General features: G+C 44.6%; 1 protein-coding gene across 1 annotated transcript in view; it reads right to left on the bottom strand.

The window, feature by feature from the left end:
* The window catches only part of PIK3C2B (phosphatidylinositol-4-phosphate 3-kinase catalytic subunit type 2 beta), a 1,746,470-nt gene that overhangs the window by 22,864 nt on the left and 1,710,513 nt on the right, over positions 1-13,093 (bottom strand). Inside the window, 1 exon segment of the mRNA XM_040339537.1 lies at positions 10,644-10,769. Within this exon segment, the coding sequence (XP_040195471.1) occupies positions 10,644-10,769 (126 nt within the window).

Here is a 13,093-nt window from a genome sequence, read left to right as displayed (position 1 = left end):
GAAGATTGCGGAAAGGCAAGGAACATTCCTTTCTGCCCAAGTTCAAAAAAAGGTTCACCTCTCTCTGTGCTGAGAGACTCTTGGTGCCCCCTTGGTGATTGATATAGGCCACAGCTGTGGCATAGTCGGATTGAATCCTGACAGGGCAATTCCGTAGTCTGGAAGTCCAAGCCTTTAGAGCCAGATGTACTGCCCAAATCTCTAGGATATTGATGGGCAAGCTTCTTTCGGTTCTTGACAGTTGTCCCTTCTAGTATTGCTCCCCAGCCTGAGAGGCTGGCATCCGTTGTTACCACTATCCAGATAACTGGTCTGAAGGATTTTCCTTTCAGCAGTTTCTTGGTTAGTAACCACCAAGTGAGGCTTTGGGCCACTCTTGGGGACATCCGCATTGGTGAGTCTAAGCCTTGAATTGTCTTGTCCCAAGCAGACAGGATACTGTTTTGTAACGGTCTTGAATGGAACTGGGCATAAGGAACTGCTTTGAATGAAGCCACCATGGTTCCTAGTAACCTCATACAGAGACGAATGGAGGGATTGCCGTTTGACCTGACACTCCACACCAGTTCTCTTATGGAGTTGATCTGTGCTTGAGGCAAGATCACCTTTTCCTGGGCTGTGTCTATGATCAGACCCAATTACTCCTTTTTAGCGGTATTAAGGAAGATTTCCCTAGGTTGAGAATGCTTTCAGATAGTTGGTTGTAGTGCGTACGTTTTGCACCAAACGAGTCACTGATTGATCTATAAGTTTAAATGCAGGGCATTTGTATTTTCTTTTGAAGGGTAAAAGAGTGCTTTTGCCACTAGAAATTGTCTTGATATATTTATCCAAATCTTCCCTGAAAAGTGGCTCCCCATGGTGTTTCAGCTGACCAATTTTTTAGCCACAGTATCCTACGCATATGTACAAGCATAAGCGTAAGGCGGGATGCCTGGTGTATAGAATCTTTAATGGCATCTATGGCAAAACATAATGACTTTGGTAGTTCAGCCAAATCCCGAGCTTGTTGTGTAGGGAGTTCTCTAAGGGCCAATTTAAATTGTGATGAGTGACGGCACCTGCTATGGAAAAGGCAGATTTTAGCAGGGATTCCAACTTATCTGTTGGATCCTTAAAGGGGTTGCATAGAATTTTTTTTCCCCCTAAATAGCTTCCTTTACCTTAGTGCAGTCCTCCTTCACTTACCTCATCCTTTGATTTTGCTTTTAAATGTCCTTATTTCTTCTGAGAAATCCTCACTTCCTGTTCCTCTGTCTGTAACTACACACCGTAATGCAAGGCTTTCTTTCTGGTGTGGAGAAAGCCTCTTGAGGGAGGAGGGGGCGAGCAGGAGTGTCAGGACGCCCACTAACATACAGCTCCTTTCTCTATCTGCAAAGTAGAGAGTGTCCTGACTTGCCTGCTTGCCCCCTCCCCCCTCAAGAGGCTTTCTCCACACCAGGAAGAAAGCCTTGCATTACGGTGTGTAGTTACAAACAGAAGAACAGGAAGTGAGCATTTCTCAGAAGAAATAAGGACATTTAAACACAAAATCAAAGGATGAGGTAAGTGAAGGAGGACTTCACTAAGGTAAAGGAAGCAATTTAGGGAAAAAAAAAATTTCCTTTACAACCCCTTTAAGCATCTGTGCATTGTCTACAGGACAAGTTAAGTTATTATTCACATTGTAAATCACAGCGTCAATTGCTGGTACTTTCCATCTTTTGGAAAAAATTTCCTCCAGAGGATAGCGAGTTGCAAAACTCTTAGGAGGGAGAAAGTGCTTATCCGGATGATCCAATTCCGGAAATATAAGCTGTTCTAGCAATGCATGCGCTTGAAACGCATGAAAAGCATGGAAAGGTTTTAAAGAACCTAAAGAAGAGGCTGGGTTTTCATGAGTCTCTGTTAGAGGCAGCATTAAGGTGAAACAAACTATTTCTGTAAGAGATTGTATCAGCAATTTCTCAGTTTGGGAAGCTGAAAAAGGTTCATCTACCGTTGTCTCCTCTATTGAGGAATCATCGGTTTGTTTTTCTTCCTGATCGATTGAGGATAACACCTCATCGTGAGTCCACTGTTCTCCTAGCAAAGCTGGAGTGGGGGAAGGGGACCTAGTACGTTTCTTATCCATCTGAATAGAGGATGCGATTAAAGCCGCTAATCTTTCTTCCAAACCCTGGAGGGAGGAGGAAAGGGCATCTTCAGTCACGTATACAGGTGCTGAGATGTGAGGGGCAGCTGCACCATCAATTTGTTCCAATAGCTCACCCTGAGTTGCCATACTTGGTGATTCAGGCGAGGATGACAGCGTGGAAATACAGCTTGAGATCCCAATGCCTGAGGGTGAAATTTTTGCTTTCTTGGTTTCTGAGGTGTCTTTTTTGGCAGGCATAGTCCTAAGTACAAAAACAAAGGCGCTATACAATTTGCACTAAATCGCTAAAAATAGGATTTTTATAACAGCTTACCTGTAAAATCCTTTTCTTGGAGTACATCACGGGACACAGAGCCGCATAGCCATTACATGTGGGTTATAGAGTCTACCTTCAGGTGATGGACACTGGTGTAATCAATTAAACAGGAAGTTCCCTCCCTATATAACCCCTCCCCTACTGGGAGTACCTCAGTTTTTGTAGCAAAGCAATAAGTGTCCCAATATCCCCAAACAAGAGGGGCGGGAGCTCTGTGTCCCGTGATGTACTCCAAGAAAAGGATTTTACAGGTAAGCTGTTATAAAAATCCTATTTTCTTTATCGTACATCACGGGACACAGAGCCGCATAGCCATTACATGTGGGATGTCCCAAAGCAATGCTTACTGAGGGGAGGGAGATACCAACAACGCAGACCGCCATCAGACGTGAGGACCTATAATGCTGCCTGCAGCATACTGCGCCAAAAAACTGCATCCTCTTGCCGTCTTATGTTCACCTGATAGGAATTAGTGAACGTAAGCACAGATGACCAAGTTGCGGCCTTGAAAATCTGCGTCATAAAGGCTTGGAAATGCATTGTGCATAAATCGCTTACCATCCTGGTAGGGAGCACCCCCACAAAAAAAAACAGGGGGAATCCTACTCTAAACCACAAGCCTGAATAATAACCTGATGAATCAACCTTAACCACTTAAGCCCCGGACCAATATGCAGCCTAAAGACCCAAGGGGTTTTTACAGTTCGGGACTGCGTCGCTTTAACAGATAATTGCGCGGTCGTGCAACGTGGCTCCCAAACAAAATTGGCGTCCCTTTTTCCCCACAAATAGAGCTTTCTTTTGGTGGTATTTGATGACCTCTGTGGTTTTTATTTTTTGCGCTATAAACAAAAATAGAGCGACAATTTTGAAAAAAATGCAATATTTTTTACTTTTTGCTATAATAAATATCCCCCAAAAACATATATATATATATATAAAAAAAAATTTCCCTCAGTTTAGGCCGATACGTATTCTTCTACCTATTTTTGGTAAATCGTTTATCGGTTGGTTTGCGCAAAATTTATAGCGTTTACAAAATAGGGGATAGTTTTATTGCATTTTTATTTTTATTTATTTTTTTACTACTAATGGTGGCGATCAGCAATTTTTTTCGTGACTGCGACATTATGGCGGACACTTCGGACAATTTTGACACATGTTTGGGACCATTGTCATTTTCACAGCAAAAAATGCATTTAAATTGCATTCTTTATTGTGAAAATGACAGTTGCAGTTTGGGAGTTAAACACAGGGGGCGCTGTAACATTTAGTGTTCACTTAGTGTGTGTTTACTACTGTAGTGGGGTGTGGCTGTAGGACTGACATCATCGATCGAGTCTCCCCTATAAAAGGGATCACTCGATCGATGCGCCGCCATAGTGAAGCACGGGGAAGCCGTGTTTACACACGGCTCTCCCCGTTCTTCAGCTCCGGGGAGCGATCGCGACGGAGCGGCTATAAACAAATAGCCACACCGTCGTCCCGGATCGCTCCCCGAGGGAACCCGACTGCCGCGTGTAGCGAGGGGGGGGGTCCCGATCGGACCCCCGACCCACGTCTAGGCAGGGACGTACAGGTACGCCCATGTGCCTGTACGTGCCATTCTGCCGACGTATATGTACATGCGGCGGTCGGGAAGTGGTTAATAGCTGACCTGAACACTGCCTGCCCATCTAGGGTCTTCTGGCAGCCCAATAAAAACATCAGCTTTCTATATCTGAAACCTTCAGATAGGTATTTAACTGCTCTCATCTCAATTGAGAGAAAAGCAATAACTTTTCCTTCCGTGAAACAAGGTTTTGAAAAAAGAGAAGGTAAGAATATCTAGATTCAAATGAATACTAGATCCTTCTAGTAAATAAGGTTGGGTGAGGATGAAAATCACTCTACTTGTAAGAATAATTGAGTATGGCTCTATACCAAGAAAGTTGCCAATACTGAAACTCTCTTGGAGGCTACCACAACCAAGAACACCAATTCCCTTGTTAAAGGATGAAGGGAAATATGGTGCATCGACCCAAGGAGCTGACCCTGTAAGCCGACAAAACTAGAGCCAATCCTCCGAGCACAAGGGCGACCCAACTGGTGGACTTATGCACGTCACCCCTTGTATAACAGCCCGGACCAAAGAGTGTGAAGTAAGCGACCTTTGGAAGCAAGGCCCGAGATCGGATCCTTGATATAACTTAAGGCTAGCTCCGTCTCCTTTCCAAATGTAGGAAGGCAGGAATTTTACCTTTGACAAACTTCCACGGATGCCACCATCTGGTTTCACACCAGGAACATGGGCCTTCCAGACCGTAGGATATCTGGTCCTGGAGGCCAGCTCTCTTGTATGAATCAAGGGAATTGCCGCTGATTCTGAAAGCCCGATCCTCGAGAATGTGGGCTATAATAGCCAGACCATTAATTCACCTGTTGCAAGGCAGGATGTAATACCCCCTGCAAAGTAGGCCTGGACAAGATGTAAGGGACCGTGGGTCCTCTACTACCACCCTTACTGTTCCTGCACCGAGAGGTTGTCAGGGTTATGCCGGAGTAATCAGGTCAGCTTCCGTTCTCCTCTAATGTTGCATAGAAGCCACAAAAGTCGCAGCACTGGGGGGAGAGACACAACCAGTGACAACTGGTCCCCCCGGATTACAAACACATCTGCCCTGCATGCGGGTGGATCCTTTATCCTTGACCCCAAGCTGTTCAATTTCTTGTTGAGCCTGGACGCCAATACATCTTATGTACAGGGTACTATTTCTGTGACATTTGGTCAGGAAAACAGTCGGGTGTAGAGGTCATTCTCCTGGAGACACTTGTTGACGGCTCCAGCAAATCGCCTGCCAATTCTGCATTTCATGAAATGACGAATGTCAATAGGCAAGGCACAAGCTCCTCCTTGGTAAATTAAGTAAATCACTAGTATGGCATAGTCTGATTGTACTCTGACAGAACCAACCTGCCACCTGAACGTTCAGGCCCCTAAGCCAGATGCTCCATCGGTAGCTCTAGCTGACAGATAAGGCTCCCTTGGAGCTTGACTACTTCCCCTGGGCCATGGTCTCTTCCTGACCTGGCAAACCCTTTTAGTTAAGAATCACCAAGAGGAATTCCAGCCTATCTCTGGGACCGGGTTCTTTGGATATAATAGGTCAAGATCCACTCTTTCTAGGCTGACAAAATACTGTTTATAACAGCCCTGAATAAAAGTTAGTATAGGGAACTGTCTTGAATGAAGCAAGCATCTTCCCTAGTGCCTTAATCAAAAGGCCAAAAGTAAGGAACTGTTCCTTGCCGTGACCACATAGACCAGTTTTCTTATAGCGATGGTCTTGTCTGAGGCCAAAAAAACTCTCCTTTTTGGACTGTGCCAAACATACCCAGCTTCTTGTAAAATGAAAGAATGTATCTTTAGACTGGAATCCCAACCCAGGAGTTCCAGATACTTGACCATGCTGGACACCCTTAGGTCCAGCCATGCTATTGACTGACCCATCAGCAGGAGTTTGCTTCGGTATGCCATTACTGCTATACCCTGGGCCTACAGACCTGCTAGAGGCGGGCCCTAGCACCCTGACAACCCAGGCACGGAGGCTAACCCAAAAGGGCAAGACCACCAACTGGAGATAGTGCTGTTCCCCTGCAAAACGCAGACAACCTCTGCAGACCCAAGTAAATAAACACATATGTAACTGGCTCGCCATATGTGTATGTGGCAAGTGTTAAAGCCATATGCCTCAATGGAAGTGTGTGTACATGGCAGCGTGTGTTCCTGGAAGCATGAATTCATATAAATATGTTTTAAGCAAAACATGCATATAGCATGTGTGCTCTGGAACAAGCATCTTGCAAGCAAGCATGCGCTATAAACGTGTTATGCAACAATGTGCAACATGAACCCATGCAGACACGTATTTCTATGCAAACACAAGGAATCCTGTATTGCTTAATTAGGCCGCCATGTGCAACTTTAAAGTAATCATGCATCCTTATGCGATTCAGCATCTTCCATGCGATCAACATCTTATGCATTTTAAGCACTACTGTGCGGACAAGAACCCTTGTGTGACCAAGGACTCTTGTGTGACCAAGCACCCCTGTGCGATCCAGCATCCTTATGCACTCAAGCATCTTAATGCGACTTTAGGCATTTCTGTGAAACAAGCCTCTCTATGTGATCAAGTATCCTTGGGTAATCCTGGACGCTGTTGATCCGACAACCATGTGTGATCCAGCTTCTTTTTGCATTCAAGCATCTTTAAGCGATCTTTAGGCATTCTCTGTGCGACCAAAATATCCTTGAGTAATCAAGGACTTGGGTGATCGGGTAATCATGTGTGATTCAGCATTTTTATGCCTTCAAGCCTCTTTATGCAATTCTAGGCCTTTCTGTGGAAACAAGCCTCTTTGTATGACCAAATATCCTTGGGGAATCAAGGACTTGGGTGAGAAGGTAATCATGTGTGATTCCAGCATTTTAATGCATACAAGTATCTTTATGTGAACATAGGCACTTCTGTGGAAACAAGCCTCTCTGTGTGACCAAATATCCTTGAGTAATCCAGGACGCGGATGATCAGGTAACCATGTGTGATCCAGCATCTTTTTTGCATCCAAGCAACTTTATGCGATTTTAGGCATTTCTGTGGAAACAAACCTCTTCTGTGTGACCAAACATCCTTGGGTAATCAAGGATTTGGGTGATCAGGTAACCATGTGTGATCCAGCATTTTTATGCATACAAACGTCTTTATGCAATTTTAGGCCTTTCTGTGGAAACAAGTCTCTCTGTGTGACCAAATATCCTTGGGTAATCCAGGACTTGAGTGATCAGGTAACTAGCATCTTTATGCACTCAAGCATTTCTATGCAACTCTAACAAACATGCAACACCATACAGACAAAAACATGTATCCTTATGCGATCCACAATAAAACATGCCCCGTTACTTGTTTTTATCCCACATGCATTCCAAATTAATGTATCTTATGCAACATGCGGACTGGTAAAGAGGAAGTTATCCTCTGTAGATGTGCGTTTCCTCAATTAAGAGACATTAGCAATGTGTACCAGCAACTGTGCATCCCTCAGATGTGCATTTGGTTAGCCTGAAGCCGACACCAGGCTGAGGACCATATGGAGGTCTTACTAGCCACCTATAGGAAAACCTCTCCTTACACTCTAAGGAGAAGATAGAGGCTTTGGCCGAGTAGGCAGAGGGAAGTTATATGCAGCATGAATCTCTGAAAAGACTGCAGGTGCAATCAGAAACTGTAGGGCTTTTGATAGCTTCTCCTCGTTAGGCTGCAGCTCCTGTCTCCTGTCCTCTGACAGTGAACCTTCATCCCCAGCTCTTCTAATCCCTTTGTTTAAGGATTAAAGCAGGAAAAGGGACACACCCTGCTTCTTTTTTTTTGCTTTTTGTGAGGATGCTGCGAACATAGCAGTTAACCTCTTGTAGAACAACAAATGTGATGCAAAAGTCAAAACACATGCAGAGTGGCTGCAATGTTGGGGGAGGCTGCATTGATTGCCTGACAGGTCTGATGGCTCAATCTGTGAGCTGTTTAACTCTCTACAGGGGAGAATAAGGGGCCACCAGGTTCAGGTGGCGATTCTTTTTTATATTCCTACCCCTGACCTTATTCAATGGGGAGACTAAAGTCCTAAGCTAAAAGCAGAGGAGCTTAACCCAGGTGCATCAACAGCTGAACTTAGTCTGGCAGCAACAATGCCTGCTAATCTGCACAGCTAAATGTGTGCGGAGTAGGCGTCTTAGATGAATCTGTATCCAACTCACACAAGGTGCTTACGTTTGTGTCCCCCTAGCTTTACAGAGCTCTGACGTCTGGGCCTTTTTGAAGAGCCCTCTCTGCGACTGCACTGAGCCGGTGAGCACGTGCGACATGGTAGAGCCTGAAGCTGAGGAAGTGGGACGCCCAATAGACCAGCTAACACTTAAGCTTCCGTCTTTGGAAAGCATGGTAAGCGAAAACATTAGGCATGTCTTTTACTGCCCATAGTAGTGGAAAAACAGATAAGACTTGCAGCTACTCATGGAAGACAATCCTTTGCATAGGAGTAAGGGCATCTATTTTTTTTTTTATGTACCAGCCCCTTCAATATGGGTACTATATGGGTACTACAGCCATCCTGTCTGAACAGACATAGTGGCCCAGGCTACATGCCTGCTAGGGGAGGTATATGGGTGCCCTGAGCCATCCCGTCTCAGAAGACATCGTGGTTTACATTGCCCATGCATAGAAACATAATATAGATGAGACCCATAGTCCCCTACAGAAGACCTACTGTCGAACCAAGTCCCGTAGGTCCCTCTCTTACCTTTCCACGCTGCAGGGTATTGCCAAGCAAGAGGCCCAATCTTCCCCCTTCACCGTGGGTATAGTCCTAGACCTTCAGGGACCGGGGTCCATGGCAGGAACACCACACCCCTGGACCTATATAGCACCCTGGCAGCAGAAAAAACATTTGGTCTTTAGAAGGCACAAAGTTCTGGAACCCAGGATCCAGCCCTCCGCAGAGAGGCATTATAGGCTAGGGGGGATGCAAGGGGGGTGCAGCGCTGCTGTCCCCCTGACCCACTGGTCCCATCAAAGGGAGAGAAAAAAGACTTTTAAAGGATATTTTTACCTTGTAAGAATCTCCTCTCCACCTGCACGCTTGTAATCCCCCTCCTCTGCCACAGATAAAGCGCGCGCGTGACCTAGGGCAATAATGTCGGCTGTCCTGGGACAAGGGGGAGCCTCCCCCTGCTTATACGAAATTGTGCTGGGCCCCTTCCCAGCATTTTGGAGGAGAGAAACGGTGGCCGTCTTTATGCAGAGCTCTGCAGCGGAGGAAGTGTGCTTGTCCTGCGGATCTGACACAGTATAGAGTGTGGTGGGTATAAACTCAGCTCTTTACTCCCTCTAGTGGCCAAAAAACGACAAGACACCCTACTTATTGCTGCAGGTTTTTCTGCTGAAAAAATTCAGTCAGTACCAATCTTCACCCATCTCGGCGGGCTTTGTGTGCCAACCTTCAGAGATATGGGTTCCTATTTAAAGGAGACCTCTCCCCTGGGCCTTGTAAAAAAAACTCTTACTGGGACTTTTAGCGTTATGTAGCGAAAGTGCAGGACCCTAGAGCCCAGTCCTCCAAAGAGAGACATTACAGGCGACGCCTCTTGCATGAGGCCCGAATCCCATCCAGTTTCAGCATAATTATCTGGCGTCTTGGATGGATCCAAAAGCATAGCTCCTTTTAACCCCAGAGCGTCTCTTTGGCAGAGCTTTCCTTCGCACATCCTCCACGCGTCCAACACCTTAGAAAAAACTGAGGTACTTCCCTGATGGGAGGGGTTATATGGAGGGGAACTGTCTTTGATTGGTTGTTCCAGTGTCCAGTGACCTCTGGTGACCATACAACCCATTATGTAATGATTTAAGGCTCTGTGTCCCGTGGTGTACGATAAAGAAAAGGTATTTAGAGTTTTTTTGTTTAAAAAAAATACTTACACTGTGCATTATGGCTGGATACACGAGAGGGACTGGCAAGTTTTAAAGTTTAATTTTCTACTGATAGCGGCAGGAAGACACAGACACACAGAGCTGACAGGCAGGTGGGGGGGGGGAGAGAGAAGAACTGTGGATGAGGGAGGCACGCAAACTGACCATGGTAATCAGGGCTCAGCAGCCATGATTATTGTGGTCAATACAGAGAGGGGGACACAGAAAGTGGCAGGATCAGCCAAGTTTTTTTTACAGTTTAGAAAAGGCAGATTAAACAGCACTGTGCTGTTGAATCTGTTTTCTTATTTTAGGATTACAAACACTTTAATATGCTTCAGGGGACTACATAGTTAATCAGGTTGACACTACTCCATCTAGTTCAACCAGTTAAAAAACATAGAAAACCTCCACATACACAACCCTATACCCACAGTTGACTACATAATGTTAAAGAACCATGTGCCACAGAGGTATTTCTAAGATCATTATTAGTAAAAACTTACTAAACTTTTTACCTACAGTAAATTTAACTTACAATTATCAAATTTTCACACTCTAAAGTACACAAAGTCTGCTTTGCCACACACATTAAATTTAGACACAATGTACTGCCTGAGAGATGAAATTTTCATTAGAAGCTTTTATGCAATGCATTGCTAAATCAGTGAATGTAAATCCATACCATCTCATTATAAGTTGGATTGCATGTTTTCTTTGCAACCTTAGTTTTTCTCTTGGTTGTCTTTTGTGAATCTGGTAACAGATAAATCTTTACATAGGGGCTTGGCTCATTGGTATCGCGCAGAGGCTAGTAAAAAAAATTATACACAAAGAATAATAAGTGAGTAAGCATAGAAAGTTTATGACAAGGTGATCATTTTGCATCTCATACATACAGCTTGAAAAAATTAAATACTATTAGATTCTGCAAGTATTTACAAAACATTTACTATTCTTAATGCAGCTTTCTTGAAACACTTAAAAATCCTCCTGCTCCACTGTAAAGTGCTGAGTACAGATCCTAAGGGGAGGACTGGATTCAAACAGAGACAAAGCTTACTAAAGTACTGCTAATTGTGGGTTTGAAGGTAAAACCTTTTTCATTAAAGCGGGGTTTTTTTTCTAGCATGCTATTCAGCATACAAGCGCGAGCTACAGTATGCCTTTATATTTTTTTGGGCGCCGTACTCACAGTTTAATCGTGTAGTAAAGTTTCAGACGGGGAATGGGCGTTCCTATGCAGAGGGAACGTGATTGACGGCCGGCTATGGCGTGTCACGCTTCACGAAAATAGCCGAAATAGGAGTTTGCTCTTCACGGCGCCTGCGCAGTCAGCTCCGATGTCTGTGCGCAGGCGCCGTATAGCGCCGTGAAGAGCCGAGACCTACTCCGGCTATTTTCGGGAAGCGTGACGCGCCATAGCTGGCCGTCAATCACGTTCCCTCTGCATAGGAACGCCCATTCCCCGCGGGGAGTCTGAAACTTTACTACGCGATTAAACTGTGAGTACGGCGCCAAAAAATATATAAAGGCATACTGTAGCTCGTGCTAGTATGCTGAATGGCATGCTAAAAACTTGTTTTTTAGGGTGAAACACCGCTTTAAATATTCCTTTGTAATTGTATAGGCCTGTTTATATTGCTGCTTACTAGTCCTTGGTGTGGTGGCTATATATTTTTTTTCAGGCTCCTTTTGCTTTATTTTCACCTGCTAATCCTGCACATAACCCACTGCTTTTCCCTGCATAGCTACACTTCTCCTTCAGTGTATCTATGTAGGGAAGAGATGGTAGTCACCCATAGCTGCTTTCCTGATATGGACTACAAACATATCTTTATCTCCATTACATGAGGATCAGGGCAATTGGTAATTTTATGTAAAGTAGCTAGAAAATATTATTTGGTGCAGTTAACACAAAGCAATAAGGACACTGCATTTATGGCAAGATCATTGGGCATTTTCTGTACTTGCCGGAAAAAAATGTAATTTTGGCTTAAAATAGGAAAGAAAACAAATGCAACCATCCCATCTAAGGACGTAAGCTGCATTAACTTCATTTTTGTACTTGGATTTAGTTGTCCTTTAAGGCACATTTAATACAGTTTATAAGAATGTAATTGGGCAGCTGTCACTACCAAGTACAGATTTAATTATCCAGTCATAACAAGAAAATGATCTTAAATATTATTCAGAAATCATACTTTGAGAAAGTGTCACGTTCTGGTGCAAAACATGCAAGCTTTGGGAGCAAGCTTTCCGTTCTGCTGTGGGAGCGATCCGGGATGAGGGGGCGGCCATTGGTTTCCGGCCACCCCCTTGCGATCGCTCCCAGCGAATCACCTGCTTCCTCTGCCTGTGTAATGTAAACACAGGCAGGAGGAAGTGATGTCACGCTCCACGAGGCGGTCTTTTTGACCGTAGCTCGTGGAGAGAAGACATCACAAGTGAGTTGCACCAACACTACACTAACACCAGTACACATAGGCACACAATCCACCCCCAGATCACCCCCCCTACCCCCAGTCACAGTGTCACTGATTGCAGTGATCATTTATTTACTGATCACTGCATTTAGTGTCATTTGTGACTGAAAAAATAGCGTCAGGTACCCCCATATATTTTCGAATAAAGGTTTTAACCCCCTGATTGCCCCTAGAGTTAACCCTTTCACCAGTGATCACCGTATAAGTGTCACTGGTAACGCTGGTTAGCCAGTTAGTTATTTAGGTTGCCTGTCAGGTTTTTATATAGCGTCAGGTATCCCCATATATTTTCTAAAAAAGGTTTTAACCCTGATTGCCCCTAGTTAACCCTTTCACCAGTGATCACTGTACAAGTGTTACGGGTGACGCTGGTTAGTTAGTTTGCCGTTTATAGCATCAGGGCACCCGCCATATATAACCCAATAAAGGTTTAACCCTCTGATCGCCTGGCGGGTGATATCATATAAATTTTAGCATCAGTCAGGGTCTGCGTCGCCTCAGGCAGCGTCAGGTTAGTGCCAGTAACGATTACACCCACGCGCAAACCATACACCTCCCTTAGTGGTATAGTATATGAACAGATCAATATCTGATCTGATCAGATCTATACTAGCGTACCCAGCAGTTTAGGGTTCCCAAAAACGCATTG

This window comes from Rana temporaria, chromosome 2 (assembly GCF_905171775.1).
Source record: "Rana temporaria chromosome 2, aRanTem1.1, whole genome shotgun sequence".
NCBI classification, from domain to species: domain Eukaryota; kingdom Metazoa; phylum Chordata; class Amphibia; order Anura; family Ranidae; genus Rana; species Rana temporaria.
The sequence above is the reverse complement of the archived record's forward strand: the minus strand, read 5'-3'. Positions and strand labels throughout refer to the sequence as shown.